Source organism: Oncorhynchus mykiss, chromosome 6 (assembly GCF_013265735.2).
Source record: "Oncorhynchus mykiss isolate Arlee chromosome 6, USDA_OmykA_1.1, whole genome shotgun sequence".
NCBI classification, from domain to species: Eukaryota; Metazoa; Chordata; class Actinopteri; order Salmoniformes; family Salmonidae; genus Oncorhynchus; species Oncorhynchus mykiss.
In genome coordinates, this window is record NC_048570.1 from 12,920,350 (window position 1) to 12,939,559 (window position 19,210).

At 40.2% G+C, this 19,210-nt stretch overlaps 1 protein-coding gene across 1 annotated transcript in view; it reads left to right on the plus strand.

Annotated features, from left to right (window-relative positions):
* The window catches only part of nol6 (nucleolar protein 6 (RNA-associated)), a 28,998-nt gene extending 23,399 nt beyond the window's left edge, over nt 1–5,599 (plus strand). Inside the window, exons 23-26 of the mRNA XM_036979430.1 lie at nt 2,800–2,889; nt 3,115–3,315; nt 3,548–3,649; nt 3,734–5,599. Coding sequence (XP_036835325.1) covers nt 2,800–2,889; nt 3,115–3,315; nt 3,548–3,649; nt 3,734–3,883 — 543 coding nt within the window. The 3' untranslated portion in view covers nt 3,884–5,599. The remainder of the gene's footprint in view (nt 1–2,799; nt 2,890–3,114; nt 3,316–3,547; nt 3,650–3,733) is intronic.
* Nucleotides 5,600–19,210: the final 13,611 nt, after the last annotated feature.

Genomic DNA, 19,210 nt, shown 5'->3' on the forward strand with positions numbered 1-19,210 from the left:
CAAATACGATGGCTATGGCTTCAATATTATCAGGGACAACATGATCATTCATGGTGTTCTATCTAGACGAATACGATGGCTATGGCTTCAATATTATCAGGGACAACATGATCATTCATGGTGTTCTATCTAGACGAATAAGATGGCTTCAATATTATCAGGGACAACATGATCATTCATGGTGTTCTATCTAGACGAATACGATGGCTTCAATATTATCAGGGACAACATGATCATTCATGGTGTTCTATCTAGACGAATACGATGGCTATGGCTTCAATGTTATCAGGGACAACATGATCATTCATGGTGTTCTATCTAGACGAATACGATGGCTTCAATATTATCAGGGACAACATGATCATTCATGGTGTTCTATCTAGACGAATACGATGGCTATGGCTTCAATGTTATCAGGGACAACATGATCATTCATGGTGTTCTATCTAGACGAATAAGATGGCTTCAATATTATCAGGGACAACATGATCATTCATGGTGTTCTATCTAGACGAATACGATGGCTATGGCTTCAATGTTATCAGGGACAACATGATCATTCATGGTGTTCTATCTAGACGAATAAGATGGCTTCAATATTATCAGGGACAACATGATCATTCATGGTGTTCTATCTAGACGAATACGATGGCTATGGCTTCAATATTATCAGGGACAACATGATCATTCATGGTGTTCTATCTAGACGAATACGATGGCTTCAATATTATCAGGGACAACATGATCATTCATGGTGTTCTATCTAGACGAATACGATGGCTTCAATATTATCAGGGACAACATGATCATTCATGGTGTTCTATCTAGACGAATACGATGGCTATGGCTTCAATATTACCAGGGACAACATGATCATTCATGGTGTTCTATCTAGACGAATACGATGGCTATGGCTTCAATATTACCAGGGACAACATGATCATTCAAGGTGTTCTATCTAGACGAATACGATGGCTATGGCTTCAATATTATCAGGGACAACATGATCATTCATGGTGTTCTATCTAGACGAATACGATGGCTATGGCTTCAATGTTATCAGGGACAACATGATCATTCATGGTGTTCTATCTAGACGAATACGATGGCTTCAATATTATCAGGGACAACATGATCATTCATGGTGTTCTATCTAGACGAATACGATGGCTATGGCTTCAATATTACCAGGGACAACATGATCATTCATGGTGTTCTATCTAGACGAATACGATGGCTATGGCTTCAATGTTATCAGGGACAACATGATCATTCATGGTGTTCTATCTAGACGAATACGATGGCTTCAATATTATCAGGGACAACATGATCATTCATGGTGTTCTATCTAGACGAATACGATGGCTATGGCTTCAATATTATCAGGGACAACATGATCATTCATGGTGTTCTATCTAGACGAATACGATGGCTTCAATATTATCAGGGACAACATGATCATTCATGGTGTTCTATCTAGACGAATACGATGGCTTCAATATTATCAGGGACAACATGATCATTCATGGTGTTCTATCTAGACGAATACGATGGCTATGGCTTCAATATTACCAGGGACAACATGATCATTCATGGTGTTCTATCTAGACGAATACGATGGCTATGGCTTCAATATTATCAGGGACAACATGATCATTCATGGTGTTCTATCTAGACGAATACGATGGCTTCAATATTATCAGGGACAACATGATCATTCATGGTGTTCTATCTAGACGAATACGATGGCTTCAATATTATCAGGGACAACATGATCATTCATGGTGTTCTATCTAGACGAATACGATGGCTATGGCTTCAATATTACCAGGGACAACATGATCATTCATGGTGTTCTATCTAGACGAATACGATGGCTTCAATATTATCAGGGACAACATGATCAAGAAGTGCATGTAATGCTCACCAGTTGTGTTTTTCACTGTCCACTTCCAGAAGGAAATCAGTTGATCTTGTTTTCATGTCCGCTGTTTGACCGAGTGCACTGAGAAATACAGCAGCACACAGCAACATGGGGAGGAGATGGAGCTGGCAGCTTCCCATCCTTTATATGTTGCTTTCCTGTTCCACCTAACCCACTGGATTCCAATGCTCCAAGTAGCTGCTCTCTAGACCTGCCATGTTTTTGTGTCTGTCCGATAACATTGAATTCAATAGGCCTAATGCATGATGTGCAGACCAACTAACATTTCATGTGCCTGAGAAAAACCTGTGTGTTTGCGGCATCTGTCAGGTCACTTTCACATTGATTGATGTACGAAGGCTGCGGGGTAGCTGGTGGAATGATTTGAATACGCCCAAGGACACTGCACTTTTCACTTGCGTAATCAAATGATTGATCGAGAGGCTGAGCACTTTTTGATAGAACAGCTTATAATGGAGCTCTGTGCACATGTTATTACAGCCTGATGTTCTCACCAAGATGCCCATCCTTGACAATGTACCAGATCTTATAATGGAGCTCTGTGCACATGTTATTACAGCCTGATGTTCTCACCAAGATGCCCATCCTTGACAATGTACCAGATCTTTGTGATGGAGTCTGGTGTTTAGACAGAGTAAACCTAGCTATTCGATAGAACTCAAACTGTCCTTAGCTGACTCATTCACAGTATTGACCCTACAGCTGTTTAAACCACAGGTGAGGATAGTTCTGAATGAGGAGTTTCAAACATATCTCTTTACGGACAACCGACAAGGGTTTGGTAGGATCACTCTCACTATGCTGGCCAGTATCAGGTGTGGGTTATTGAGGGGTTTGTCTCGGTGTGTGCTCAGATGTTGCAGCGTGTGGTGATGGTGGCTGCAGAGAGCCTGAAGATCCTAGAACCTTTGCTGATGGACACCAACCAGATACAGGACATCAGGGTCAGTCACTCACTCACTCACTCTCTCACTCTCTCACTCGTTCTTAAAACTACCACTCGCATGCATAATTGTATAATGTTTTTCTTCATTTCCCCAAAATGATTGCATTGTCAAACCTACTGTAATATACATTCCATCATTATCATTCCTTCTCTGTGTTTGTGTACACACACACACACACACACACACACATACACACACACACGCACACACACACACACGCAGGTGGTCATGCGGCCTCCATTGGATCCCTATGATGTCCTGATCCACCTGAGCCCCAAGCAGGTGCCCTTACTAAGCCAGGCAGTGGACCCGCCTCATGCCACCTTCAGCAGGGGCATCCTGGCTGGCAGAGTGGCCAACACTGGAGGGGCACTACCCGTCATCGACTTCAACCCCGTCACCCACTACCTGGCAGAGCTCAGGGTAAGTACCTGTGTGGTGCTCAATGGGCTCTGGCTTGCTGGCTTTCTTTAGAAACAGAAAGACAACGTGTAGGTTTTTCCTGACATGCAGTTTGCCATTTATTTCTAGTGGCCTCGTGCAGCCAGGTCTATTGCCTTGTGTATGAAAGGTTTCAGACCATGTAGTTCTTGTCATATTGACTCAAGTGGGCTAAAGGCCTTCCATTTTAAACCTGTCTGCATATCTTTCCCAGGATGCATTTGGAGACCTGGCTCTGTTCTTCTATGACCCCTATGGCGGCACTGTGATCGCGGTGTTATGGAAACCCAAAGCCTTCACCCCACTGCCGTTTAAGGTAAAGACCGGAAGTCACAGAACATATCTTTCTTTCCCTCTCTATTTGCTTATTAATTTCTTTATGTGTGTCCCTCTGGAACAGACCTCCCAGATGGTGGCTCGTCGTGTGGAGGTGAGTGGGGAGGAGGCTCACACTGTCCCCAACGTGGAGGCCATCCTGGAGGATTTCAGGGTCATGGGCCAGGGCCTGGTGAAGTCTGTGGAGCCAAGGACGGAGAAATGGGTGGTGTAGTGTGGACTGAGGTCACACACACCCCCACACACACATGTACCATGATCATATTTTAACTTGCACAATCAAGTTCGACTTTAAATTCATTCCCCATAGCCAGCAACTTTCTTAGTGCAAAGGTTGCATGTTCAGATCTCATCACGGACAACTTTAGCATTTTAGCTAACTTTGCAACTACTTAGTATGTTAGGTTAAAAGCTTAAGGTTCGCTAACTCCTAACCTAGCTAACATTAGCCACCTAGCAATCTAGCTAACGTTAGCCGTAACAAATTGGAATTGGTCACATATCATACGTATTGCAAATTTGTAACATATTGTAGGAATCGTAATTCGTAACATGAAGTGGATGGACATCAACAAATTGATAATACCATATGAAATGCAGCATCATACTAAATTGAGTGAATTTACTTTTACTATGTTATGTTTACCCCTGAGTACAGCTTGAACACATTTAATTGTATATCAAAGTCTGTTATCAAAACAAGTCAAGGAGATTTATTGGGTAGGAGAAATGTTGTAAGAAACTAACCATGTCTTTGTTTTTGCTGGTTCTTTACCCAGTCTTATAAAAAACGAGTATTCTCAAGCTTGTCTGTGTTACTGTTTCATCTGGGAGGGTAAATACTGACAGCATGATGCGGTAGCAGTGAACTGTCCCTATGGTAATCCCCATAGTGTAAAAGCAGTCTAGTTGAGATGATGTATCCTGACCAACAGGGGGTGCTTCACCCTATCTATGAAAGTAGAACATGAATTTAAAGCATGGTCAATCTGCATCTGCATTAGCCATGCAGCATTTACGGCGTTTGCAGAGGTCAGGGCATTCATACTTGTGCTTTGCAGAGCTGTTGTGAAGGAAGTGAGTTTGTGCTCATATAGGACCTCCTGCCCTCACCTACTGTCAACTAGTCATGTCAATGCAGAGCTTTATGGAGCCCTAGAGTTGTTACAAAAAGAGGAAAAGAGGCTCCGTGGGAGTGCGGTATGGAGCTCAATTTGGCCTGTGAGCAAAGACTCACACTGTTCAAGCACCTCGGGCCACATTTTCGTATCGAGCATAAGTTTTCTCTTAGAGTACAGGCAGGCATGCCTGAGCATGACTGACTAGGCTACACCCTCCCCTTCTCCTGGGAAGAAACCCGGGGACGCATAAGTAACATGAAGTGTCATTACTCTGGCCGTTTGGGTGTAACGATTACCATTTGAAATAGCGTAGAAGTACGTTCTCACTGGTTTCATAATCACAGAGCTGCCAAATATCGCCTCGGCGGTAAATTCCAAAGGGCTTGCATATTCTTTCACAACTGCAAAATGGGTACGAGTTAAAAATAAAAATAATTCCAAAAATTGAACGCCTTGCTTGCTTTACCTTACTTACACATCATAGTGAGTGTAAATAAAGCATAAATAACAAGTGTTTGCTTATTTTTATGAACCTCTTGCCTATTTTTACAGTTGCAAAAGAATACGCAATATTCTATAGAAGCAAAAAGACGACGTCTGGGTTTTTCCTGACCTGCGGTTTGCCATTTATTTCTTGTGGCCTCGTGCAGCCAGGGCTATTGCCAGTGCCGTGCAAAAGTTTTTATCCCCCTTTCTGTTTTTCCTATTTTGTTTCATTACAGCCTGTAATTTAAATTGATTTTTATTTGGATTTCATGTAATGGATTTACACAAAATAATCCACATTTGTGAAGTGAAATGAAAAAAATTTACTTGTTTCAAAGAATAAAAACAGGAAAGTGGTACGTGCGTATGTATTCATCCCCAAATGCTTTGAACCCCCTAAATCAGATCTGATTGCACACAGGTAGATTTTAAGTGTCACATGATCTCAGTATATCTACACCAGTTCTGCAACACCACTAAGCAAGGGGCACCACCAAGCAAGCGGCACCATGAAAACAAACGAAGCTCTCCAAACAGGTCGGGGACAAAGTTGTGGAGAAATACAGATCGGGGTTGGGTTATAAAAAAATATCAGGAACTTAGGACATCCCACGGAGCACCATTAAATCCATGATTAAAAAATGGAAAGAATATGGCACCACAACAAACCTGCCAAGAGAGGGCCGCCCACCTAAACTCACGGACCAGGCAGGGAGGGCATTAATCAGAGAGGCAAAAAAGAGACCAAAGATAACCCTGAAGGAGCTGCAAAGATCCACAGCGGAGATTGGTGTACCTGTCCATAGGACCACTTTAAGCCGTACACTACAGAGCTGGGCTTTATGGAAGAGTGGCCAGAAAAAAGCCATTGCTTAAAGAAAAAAATAAGCAAACATGTTTGGTGTTCACCAAAAGGCATGTGGGAGTCTCTCCAAACATATGGAAGAAGGTACTCCGGTCAGATTAGACTAAAATTGAGCTTTTTGGCCTTCAAAGAAAATGCTATGTCTGGTGCAAAACCCACTGCTGTACACCAGTGGAACCCATCCAACTTGAAGGAGCTGGAGCAGTTTTGCCTTGAAGAATGGGAAAAAATCCCAGTGGCTAGATGTGCCGATCTTATAGAGACATACCCCAAGAGACTTGCAACTGTAATTGCTGTAAAAGGTGTCTCTACAAAGTATTGATTTGGGGGGGTGAATAGCTTTGCACACTCAAGTTCTATTTTTTTTGTTGTCTTGTTTGTTTCACGATAAAAAATATTTTGCATCTTCAAAGTGGTAGGCGTGTTGTGTAAATCAAATGATACAAATCCCCCAAAATCCATTTTAATTCCAGGTTGTAAGGCAACAAAATAGGAAAAATGCCAAGGGGGTGAATAATTTCGCAAGCCACCGTAGTTCTTGTCATTTTGGTTATTGGGTTAATGGCCATCTGTTTTGAACCTGTGTCTGCCCATCTTTCCCAGGATGCATTTGGAGACCTGGCTCTGTTCTTCAATGACCCCTATGGCGGCAAATGCATCACAACATCCAGGCAACTCCGGCCACATTTTCAGATCAAGCAGAAGTTTGCTCTTAAGAGGACAGGCAGGCATGCCTGAGCATGACAGACTAGGCTACATCCTCCCCTGCTCCTAGAAGAAACCTGGGGACGCAGCAGTATCATGAAGTGTCATGACTGTGGCTGCTTGGGTGTACCGAAAACCGTAGAAGTAAGTTCTCACTGGTTTCATAAACATAGAATCAAATTTGAGCGCGCTTACATGTTCTTTCACAACTGTGAAATGTGTATGCAGTGGGGTGGGGGTCTATTGATCTATATTAAATTGTTTTAAGAAAGTCATACCAAGGATAATTTTGCTGTTTGGATTTTAAGACCCCTTGAAGTATATCTTTTTTTTTTTTAATTACAAAATAATTTTATGAAAAATGTAATTTGGCCTTACTACTTAAATTATCCCATACAAATGCATTGAGTAACAGTCTCACTATGGAACAACAGAAGCCCCCCCCCCAAAAAAAAAAAAAAAATCGAAAGGAAGTTTGTTCTGAAGTGTCTCTTATATCTGAGTGATATATAAGAAATATCAGGAAACACAATTGTTTTTCTTTCATGTATTTAACTTGTTTTTGTCCCTAAACAGTCTGTGTACAGTGCCAGTCCAAAGTTTGGACACACCTACTCATTCAGGATTTAAATGTATTTTTACTATTTTCTACATTGTAGAATAATAGTGAAGACATCAAAACGTGAAATACACACATGGAATCATGTAGTTACCAAAAAAGTGTTAAAGAAATCAATTTATTTTATTTTGAGTTTATTCAAAGTAGCCACCTTGAAGACAGCTTTGCACACTTGGCATACTCTCAACCAGCTTCATGAGGTAGTCATGTGGAATGCATTTCAATTTCAACAGGTGTGCCATGTTTAAAGTTAATTTGTGGAAATAATGCGTTTGAGGTAATCTATTGTGTCTATCGAGTGCTATGATGAAACTGGCTCTCATGAGGACGGCCACAGGAAAGGATGACCCAGAGTTACTTCTGCTGCAGATGAGTTTATTAGGATCTCTTTTAGTCCTCCATTTGGAGTAATCTTCCAAGAGTCCTTCAACATTAAAATACCATTTATAATACGATCACATTTTCACATTTAACACACTATTACAGACATAATACACTGACAGATTGACCAGATAAATACTCTTAACAGTGAAATTATAGATTGATTCCTTCATCTACCATATTCCTGTACAACCTTCCAATTTATTATATTTAAATGGTCCTAAAGTATTGTTTGAATTTATATATTGAAAGGTTTCTGGTTTGCTCAGATACAATTTTCCATTTCTTTATTGCTCTAAATTGAAATTTTATTTAGCCTATTTCTCTTTTCTGTCTGTCCACCATCTGTGTTATCCAATCTATTCCTAGTACTTACTGAATGTTTGTCTCTAACCAACTGAATGCTATTATGAATGGAGTTAGTCCTCTTTAAATGGTGTACATTGCGAAATTAAATAAGCATGTTTTTTTTCTCAATTTTCTTGTTGATTGATGACCAACCAAGAGCATTGTGCATGACTACAACAGCACCTTAAACCAATCCTTGCTGCTTTGTTCTGTTCAATCTGCAGCCTGCTGACGCATTTCCCCAGACCACAGAACAGTATTTCACCTGACTCCCAATGTAATGCTTGAGTTGTTTGCTTAATCAGTCCTTGTAAATATTTAGCTATCCTGATCATGCATGCTGTTTTAATAAAAAAATGTTTTTACATAGATTTGTTTTTTGAGACCATGAAAAGCAGTTGTCTAGCTGCACTCCTAGTAGTTTAGTTTCTGCTACTTCCTCAATTGGTACTCCCCCCCCCCCCCATACTTAATTGTATCCCATGTTGTGTTGGCCTTTTCCTGGTGGAACAGACCAACATAACTTTGGTTTTCTAAGTGTCCAAAACCAGGTTGTTCCGGCAAACCCACTACATCTATTTGTAGAGCTTGCTGTACCCGTTGAACCGATTGTCTTGCTGTATAAATTGTAGTTTCATCTGCAGATGTAGTAGCTTGAGTTGCAGATAAGGCTAAAAGAAGGCCGTTGGTTTTGTCGTGGAAATTCTTACACAGGGACACTCAGTCAATCTTACATGAATCCTTGTTTATTGTTAGCGCTCTGGAGAGGTTCCAGACCAATATCTCATTAGGCTTCTTTCTTTCTAAGGGGAGACCTTGAAACTGAGATTGATAATTAGTTCTCAAAACGCGGTCTGGGCGTACTGCCGAATTGCAGCTACTGAAAGTGAGTGAAGATTTGTACAGTCAGCCACTTGCATGAACACAGATTGTTTATTAGAACAGCACATTAATTGAAGACCGAAATTAGTTATAAGCACAAACATTAAAATTCCTATTACAGTATATATTAAATAAAGATGTGGCCCAAGGCAGCTGCCATGCGGTATTCCACTGTTTAAAGCATGAGGGGAAGAAAACTATATATATGTATATGTATCTGATATGACTGTACGCAATACAATGCTGCCGCCTCAAGCCCATAATGCAATAATTTTGTCAATTATTTAATGATCCACTAAATCAAGTACTGCACTAAAATCTAAAAATAGTACCACCACAACCTGCCATTATCCATAGCATTGAGCCTGTGGTCAGTCATGTCAACCAATGCACTGGTAGTGGAATGATTTTTGCCTTATAAAGGCTGATTGGCTGTGATCAGATCATTCTTTTCCATATACTCCCATATTTGTCTACTCACAATACCCTCCAATATCTTACTGAGTGAATGGGGTAGACTAATTGGTCGACTATTGGCAGGAATAATGGGTTATTTGCTGTCTTTTGGGATTGGACACAGTTTAGCTTCCATACATTTGACTATATCCCCTTTTCCAGTGACCAAATAAATATGTATTTCAGTGGAGTTATAATCTGGGGAGCAGCACAGTGAAGCAAAACATTATCCATAAGATCATAACCTGTAGATTTACCATCAGGTAATGACTTCAACAGGTTTAACACCTCCTCCACTGTAGATTTACCATCAGGTAATGACTTCAATAGGTTTAACACCTCCTCCACTGTAGATTTACCATCAGGTAATGACTTCAATAGGTTTAACACCTCCTCCACTGTAGATTTACCATCAGGTAATGACTTCAATAGGTTTAACACCTCCTCCACTGTAGATTTACCATCAGGTAATGACTTCAACAGGTTTAACACCTCCTCCACTGTAGATTTACCATCAGGTAATGACTTCAACAGGTTTAACACCTCAACTGACACTATTTGTAGATTAAAAGAGCATTTGTTTTGTTGTTGCTCATAATATGATCATCAATTCATCGGACTATAGCTTGTTTGGAAGAATGGGTGATTACATTATCGCTCAGTAAATCAATTTTCTTTGTAAAACAATCTGCAGAATGATTGGCAATATCAGCTGGTTTTGTTGTTCTTCCGTCAACCTTGACACTAGATGGGTATGATGACATAGATGTACCAAGTACGCCCTGAACTGTATTCCATAGCTTTTTTAAATCAATTTTACAATCAATAAAAGCATTTTTGTAAAAAAAAAAATTTTTTAATGATTTAATTTAACTGCATAATTACATAATGTTCTATAATTCTGTTCATAATTTTCTAGTTCAGATTTGGTTTCTAAGACTTTTGCCATATTTGGAGATGGACGAGCCCCAACTGTCCTCTTTCTTACTGGGGCATGATAGTCCATTACCCCAGTGAGCAAATCAATAAAACATTCTGTAGCGTGATTTAAATCATCCTCTAGATAAATCAGCTCCCAGGGTACAGCAGCCAAATCATTTTGAAATAGCTCATGATTAAATGTGTAAACATTTCTCTTGACCACGATCCTTGGGGGTTTCTTTGGAACCTTGGTGTTCATGATTATGGTCTATCCAGCCCACTGGCATTGATCTGGTTAGTAAGCATTGCAATGGTACATTACAGAAGATCAGATCAATGCACGTGACTGAACGGTGACCTAACTTAGTTGATGATCTAGTTCTATCATTAACCATCTTTTTTCTAACCACAGCTCTCGGCATATCTCATTCATTTAGTTATATCTGAATTACAATTTATATTAAAATCACTCAAGTTCAATACATCTGTGACCTTGTCAAACCCAGTGCATAAATCATCCAGATAGGACACCTTAGAGCTAGGAGGTCTATACACACATCCTACCAATATGGGTGCCTGGTGAGGCAGATGTACCTGAGCCCATAGTACCTCTACTTGACATACATTAAGGTCATCCCTTCTCTTAAAGGGTGTATGATTCTGAATGTACAGAGCTACACCCCCACCATTCCTATTCCTGTCCCTTCGATGTAGACTATATCCATCAATGTTAATTTGCCCATCATTTACAGATGCATCCAAATGTGTTTCGGTCAAAGCTAAAATATGAATATTACTGATGTTGACCACGTTAACCTCGTGTATTTTGTTAGGAAGGCTATATACATTAACCTTAGCTATGTGCAACCCTTTCCTTGTCAAGTGGAGATCAATAGAGCATGTATTCATTATATTGGAGATCAATAGAGCATGTATTCATGTATAGTTGAAGTTGTCATGATACACTACAACACAAACTCAGATTTGAACATTGGATTAAAATAGCCAGGGAGTTACTCTAGAGTGTGGTGGATGAATCAGAATTAGTTGGGTAATTTAAGTAATTAAGATGTAATATCTGCATAATATTCTTATGTGATATACTTTTTATTAGAATGTATTTATAATTGCAACTGCCAACACTAGAGTAATTTCTTCCCTCAGCTGGGGCTCAGTCACTTGAGGTCAGGCTTGTCTTTTACATGTCTCTGGTGCTATGCAGAATATCAGAAAGGGAAGAGGACAGGATGGAACATTGTCTTCATATGTGAATGTATCTGTTTAACCATGTGAAGGGATGGCGTGATTAAGGGGGAATCAATTACTTTCTCCACAATGTCTGTGCGCAAGTCACTCCCCTCAGTGAGTTTGTCCAGGAGAGTGGTCAAGAAGGGGTTTTACTTTAGATGGGAGTATATAGAGTTGACAATTGAGTTATGTCATTGGATGAGGTAATGGTTCTGTGCTGTGAAGTACTAGGAATGAGATTAGAACCTAATTTTAGGGACCAAACTGAACGATAATTTATAGCGAATGCTATCTGGCTATGGGATACTCCTCTCTCTCAAGTAAAAGTCTTTCTTTGTGAACTGTTCCTGAGATCTGTGGTTCGTCATGTAGGTTGAGAGGGGTGTATCTTGGCTATAAAAGATATTTGTAATATTCTGTAGTCACTTTCAATGGTTCATTAGAGAGAGCGCATCATTGAAAGTCAAAGGCTATTGCAAAGCTCTTATTATTAAAGATGTTGTTTAAGTATAACTCTGACTGGTGTGTGAAGTTTAACTCTCCTCATTTGGTAAAGCAGAAATATGCCACCACAAGTCCCGATACAGTTGGATTAAAATAGCCAGGGAGTTCCTCTAGAGTCCCTATACAGTTGGATTAAAATAGCCAGGGAGTTCCTCTAGAGTCCCGATACAGTTGGATTAAAATAGCCAGGGAGTTCCTCTAGAGTCCCGATACAGTTGGATTAAAATAGCCAGGGAGTTCCTCTAGAGTCCCTATACAGTTGGATTAAAATAGCCAGGGAGTTACTCTAGAGTCCCGATACAGTTGGATTAAAATAGCCAGGGAGTTACTCTAGAGTCCCGATACAGTTGGATTAAAATAGCCAGGGAGTTACTCTAGAGTCCTGATACAGTTGCCCGTTGATGTAAAGTTTATTCATCACCAAGGAGATTTGTTGGTTCAGGCAATGCTTTTTTTTCATAATGGGATAGTTTTTTTCTCCTTTCATTGATCTCTGTGGGGAAGTGATCATTCATTCCAAAATCAGTGTTTGAGTTCTCTGCCCCTGCTTTTCGCCATTTTCTTTTGCTTAAAATGTGCAAAACATGCAATAACAGCCTGTGGACTATTCCCAGAGGCCTTGCCCATTCTATGGACTGGAGAAAGTGACATTTACGCCCATCTGTGGGCAGTTTCATTTGAGGTGACATAGTCACAGCTTCTGCTGTTGTCATTCTCTGGTATCCCTGAAAATATTAGATTGTCCCGCATTGATTGTCCCCATGGTTTCTTTAAGTAGTTTGTTCTCCCTTTGCATCAACTCCACCTTGCCAGCAATAGAGTCTACATGACCTTTCAACACTGTCTTCTCTTTCCTTAGATCGACAATCGGACATTGGCTGAATTCTAAATGTCGTCTTGTAATATATCCAAGATATCAAGGTTGGCAAGCCTTTCATTGATAGATTTCAACAAGTCAACATCCATATCCGTAAACCACTCTCCACGCACACCCGCTTGTTTGGGGATGGTTTGATGCCATTGTTGATACGGCTTTGCCAACTTGGATTTGGTTTGTTTTGTTGAATGGGTTTGTTGTCCTTAACAGTGCTTGAAACCAGTGACATATTTCTTTGAGATCGTCAGTACCTTTCGTCAGTGAATCATTCAAGCTCTTCCATGGATTCTGAATCATCTAGCGTGTTTGCAGGCAGAGTAAAATAATGACAAAACAACTGATGTATCTTTCTGGACCTACAGTTGAAGTCGGAGGTTTACATACACTTAGGTTGAAGTCATTAAAACTAGTTTTTCAACCACTCCACAAATTTCTTGTTAACAAACTACAGTTTTGGCAAGTCGGTTAGGACATCTACTTTGTGCATGACAAGTAATTTTTCCAACAATTGTTTACAGACAAATTATTTCACTTATAATTCACTGTATCACAATTCCAGTGGGTCAGAAGTTTACATACACTAAGTTGACTGTGCCTTTTAAACAACTTGGAAAATTCCAGAAAAAGATGTCACGGCTTTAGAAGCTTCTGATAGGCTAATTGACATCATTTGAGTCAATTGGAGGTGTACCTGTGGATGTATTTCAAGGCCTACGTTCAAACTCAGTGCCTCTTTGCTTGACATCATGGGAAAATCAGAAGACATCAGCCAAGACCTCAGAAAAATAATTGTAGACCTCCACAAGTCTGGTTCATCCTTGGGAGTAATTTCCAAATGTCTGAATGTACCACGTTCATCTGTACAAACAATAGTACGCAAGTACAGTGGGGCAAAAAAGTATTTAGTCAGCCACCAATTGTGCAAGTTCTCCCACTTAAAAATATGAGAGAGGCCTGTAATTTTCATCATAGGTACACTTCAACTATGACAGACAAAATGAGAGAAAAAAATCTGGAAAATCACACTGTAGGATTTTAATGAATTTATTTGCAAATTATGGTGGAAAATAAGTATTTGGTCAATAACAAAAGTTTTTCTCAATACTTTGTTACATACCCTTTGTTGGCAATGACAGAGGTCAAATGTTTTCACAAGGTTTTCACACACTGTTGCTGGTATTTTGGCCCATTCCTCCATGCAGATCTCCTCTAGAACAGTGATGTTTTGTGGCTGTTGCTGGGCAACACAGACTTTCAACTCCCTCCAAAGATTTTCTATGGGGTTGAGATCTGGAGACTGGCTAGGCCACTCCAGGACCTTGAAATGCTTCTTACGAATCCACTCCTTCATTGTCCGGGCGGTGTGTTTGGGATCATTGTCATGCTGAAAGACCCAGCCACGTTTCATCTTCAATGCCCTTGCTGATGGAAGGAGGTTTTCACTCAAAATCTCACGATACATGGCCCCATTCATTCTTTCCTTTACACGGATCAGTCGTCCTGGTCCCTTTGCAGAAAAACAGCCCCAAAGCATGATGTTTCCACCCCCATGCTTCACAGTAGGTATGGTGTTCTTTGGATGCAACTCAGCATTCTTTGTCCTCCAAACACGACGAGTTGAGTTTTTACCCAAAAGTTATATTTTGGTTTCATCTGACCATATGACATTCTCCCAATCTTCTTCTGGATCATCCAAATGCTCTCTAACAAACTTCAGACGGGCCTGGACATGTACTGGCTTAAGCAGGATTTGAGTCCCTGGCAGCGTAGTGTGTTACTGATGGTAGGCTTTGTTACTTTGGTCCCAGCTCTCTGCAGGTCATTCACTAGGTCCCCCCGTGTTGTTCTGGGATTTTTGCTCACTGTTCTTGTGATCATTTTGACCCCACGGGGTGAGATCTTGCGTGGAGCCCCAGATCGAGGGAGATTATCAGTGGGCTTGTATGTCTTCCATTTCCTAATAATTACTCCCACAGTTGATTTCTTCAAACCAAGCTGCTTACCTATTGCAGATTCAGTTTTCCCAGCCTGGTGCAGGTCTACAATTTTGTTTCTGACAGCTCTTTGGTCTTGGCCATAGTGGAGTTTGGAGTGTGACTGTTTGAGGTTGTGGACAGGTGTCTTTTATACTGATAACAAGTTCAAAAAGGTGCCATTAATACAGGTAACGAGTGGAGGACAGAGGAGCCTCTTAAAGAAGAAGTTACAGGTCTGTGAGAGCCAGAAATCTTGCTTGTTTGTAGGTGCCCAAATGCTTATTTTCCACCAGAATTTGCAAATAAATTCATTAAAAATCCTACAATGTGATTTTCCAGATTTTGTTTCTCATTTTGTCTGTCATAGTTGAAGTGTACCTATGATGAAAATTATAGGCCTCTCTCATCTTTTTTTTTTCAATTTAAAGTTTTATTAAGTTTTCTTGTTTTTCAATCAACCAGCAAAACACATTCCACATTCACAGGTGTGACAGGCTTAAAAAAATAAAATAAAAAAGTAAAAAAAATACAATAATAATACATTTGAAAAAAAATACAATTAAAATGAAAGATGAAGAATGTGTTTTTGTTTTTTTTTTCCCTTGGTGCATATATATATATGAACGTCAGAAAAACTGACATATTTGGAAAATGTGGAAATGATCATTGTAACCTACAGTGCTGTGAAAAAGTATTTGCCCCTTTTAAAATGTTCTCTACTTTTGCATATTTTTGATACTGAATTTTCAACCAAAACCTGATATTAGATAAAGGGAGCCTGAGTGAACACATAGCACAACAATTACATACTGTACTTATTTCATAAACAAAGTTATGCAGTACCCAATGCCCTTGTGTGAAAACGTAATTGCCCCCACTCTCAATAACTGGTTGTGCCACCTTTTTAGCTGTAATCACTCCATCCAAAAGCTTCCTGTAGTTGTTGATCAGTCTGGAGGGATTCTGGCCCACTCTTCCATGTAACTCCGTGACATTTGTGGGTTTTCAAGCTTGAACTGCTCGTTTCAAGTCCTGACACAACATCTAAATTGGGATTAGGTCTGGACTTTGATTAGGCCATTCCAAAACTTCAAATGTGTTGCTTATCAGCCATTTTCATGTAGACTTGATTGTGCGTTTTGGATCATTGTCCTGCTGCATGACCCAGCTGTGCTTCAGCTTTAGCTCACAGATGGATGGCCTGACAGTATCCTATAGATTTATCTGATACAGAGCAGAATTCATGGTTCCTTCTATTAAGGCAAGTCGTCCAGGTCTGTTGGTATGAGGTTCATACTGTGGAATGCAGTGTTTGGTTTTCACCAGGCATAATGGGACCATGTTGTCCAAATAGTTATAATTTTGAATAATCTGTCCATAGAACATTCTTCCAAGACTTGATGATCATCCAGGTGCTTTTTGGCAAACTTCAGTCATCTTTTTGGATGACATGGGTCCCATTATGCCTGGCGAAACCCAAACTCTACATTGTGTTTTGAGAACATTTGCCGCGACCTTACGAATGTTCTGGGAACTTCACAGAACCAATTTTAGGTTTGCTGGGTAGTCTGTCATGCTCAAGAATACCACACAATTTTGTGCAATTGGTGTTAGCATCGCAGTGCTAGCTGCATCGCAGTGCTAGCTGTGTCACCAGAGATTCTGGGTTTGAGCCCAGGCTCTGTCGCAGCCGGTCGCGACTGGGAGGCCCATGGGGCGGCGCACAATTGGCCCAGAGTCGTCCTGGTTAGGAAGGGTTTGGTCGGCAGGGGTATCCTTGTCTCATCGCGCACTAGCGACTCCTGTGGCGGGCAGGGCACAGTGCACGCTGACCAGGTCGCCAGGTGTACGGTGTTTTCCGCCGACACATTGGTGTGGCTGGCTTCCGGGTTGGATGTGTATTGTTTCAAGAAGCAATGTGGCTTGGTTGGGTAATGTTTCAAGGACGCATGGACGCATGGCTCTTGACCTTCGCCTCTCCCGAGTCCGTACGGGAGTTGCAGCGATGAGACAGGACTGTAACCACTACCAATTGGATACCATGAAATTGGGGAGAAAAAAAGGTCTAAAAACAAATATAGAGAACATGAATGTTCACAAAAGATGTTTACATACTGAGGAAATTCTAAGGAGAGGCAATATGTTATCCCTAATCAAGCCCCATTGTGGAAATGTAATCATCTTCCATATAATAATGTTTTTTTAGCAACAAACTGGACGCGTGCTCAACAATGGGGAAAAACAGACAGAGTTGACTTAGATTGGTGACAACATGTAAGCAATATTTAAATTAGGATAACCTGACTATAGATGTGGAAAATGAGTGAGGATAACCTGACTATAGATGTGGAAAATGAGTGAGGATAACCTGACTATAGATGTGGAAAATGAGTGAGGATAACCTGACTATAGATGTGGAAAATGAGTGAGGATAACCTGACTATAGATGTGGAAAATGAGTGAGGATAACCTGACTATAGATGTGGAAAATGAGTGAGGATAACCTGACTATAGATGTGGAAAATGATTGAGGACAACCTGACTATAGATGTGGAAAATGAGTAAGGATAATCTGACTATAGATGTTTATTGAAAGCATAAATACATTTGCACAATGAGCGCTTTTCTCTCAAATACTGTACATCGATACAATTGTTTGTTAGCTAGCTAGCACATGTGATCTATATTAGTATTAACATTAAATAATTTAAAACAAAACATGGTATGTAGACCAACAGGCCACTTAAGATTCCCCACATGGCAGTTTCTTGTCAGTCTTGTTAGCAATCTGGCCATCCAGGACTGGATTTTCTGGCAGGTGAGATCAGGCGGGACCATTCTAGCCAATGAGAGGGCAGATGCGCGTGTGCGCAACAGCACAAAGTTGTTTTTCTCAAAGTTTCCAGAATGCCAAGGGTATCCACTTATATCAGAACATTTGTAACAGCCTAAACATTATAAAACGTCTATTTGATCAAATAAGCCTCAAGTAATTCAACAATGTCATAGACATTAATACTGAAATGGGCTTGTCTCACGATGACAGATTTTGGGAGGAGTAAATTATTTCGCTTGGCCTCTTCCTCTCTGGTTTTAGTGTTAAGTAATATTTGTCTTTCAAAAAGTCTGAATGACACCTGACGTGTCACAACAAGATAAACACAAACTACATAAACACAATGGAGACCATTATGTGCATCACCACCGCAATGCTTTTCTCATGAGTTAGAGGTAACTGCATACATGGAGTGTGTCTGATAGTGGACGTTGCGAAACAAGTGGGAGGATCAACACAAGTGGGTGTATCGAAACCTAACCCCACAAAGTAGAACTGCACTGTTAGTCACATGTTGTCAACATGTGGTCAACCCTCCATCTGGAGACCTCCTGGGTATTCAGGCTTGGCTTTTGATCCAACCCTGAAACATCCAAGTCTGCTTATCAAGGAACTGTTGAGCAGCTGATGTTTAGGCTACAGTGTGGTTAGACTAGGGCTTGAACAAAAGCCTGCACACCCAGTAGCTCTCCTGGAGGATGATTGCCACCCTTGATATAAAATATTGCACCATTACAACCAAATACTTTAAAAAAATGTATTATTACTTTATTCAATGACTCAGAGATCAAATGGATAAAGTGAGCTACTTCAAATCAAGGTATATAACTCGACATGAATATGTAGATTTTTAAATGATTGATATATGTGTGCCTCCGTTAATTAAATTGATACAAATTATGAAACAAATTTCCATGACTTTTCATGACCTTAAACCCTCATTTTCGATATGTCACGGACAGATTCACAGACTAGTGGCAAATAAAGTTGAACAATTTAAAAAATATGTTTTAACCTTTATTTAGCTATGCAAGTCAGTTAAGAATAATAATCTCTGGATTAACTATCTAATGTTAGCTAAATGTAGTAATGAATCATTTGGCTACATTTCTTTAAATTTACAATTCTGTGAACGGTATTGTGCAAGTTTTAAATTGACACAGTACCTGTTAGTAAAGGTGTCAGCTAGAGATGACATGCAGGAGCTTGCAGGGATTTGTAGTTTTCCATGATGTCTACTTTGTTGCTAATAAGCATTTTCCAATCTGTTAGTAAATAGAGCCGAATATATTGATAAAAGTCACCTTGTCCTTGAG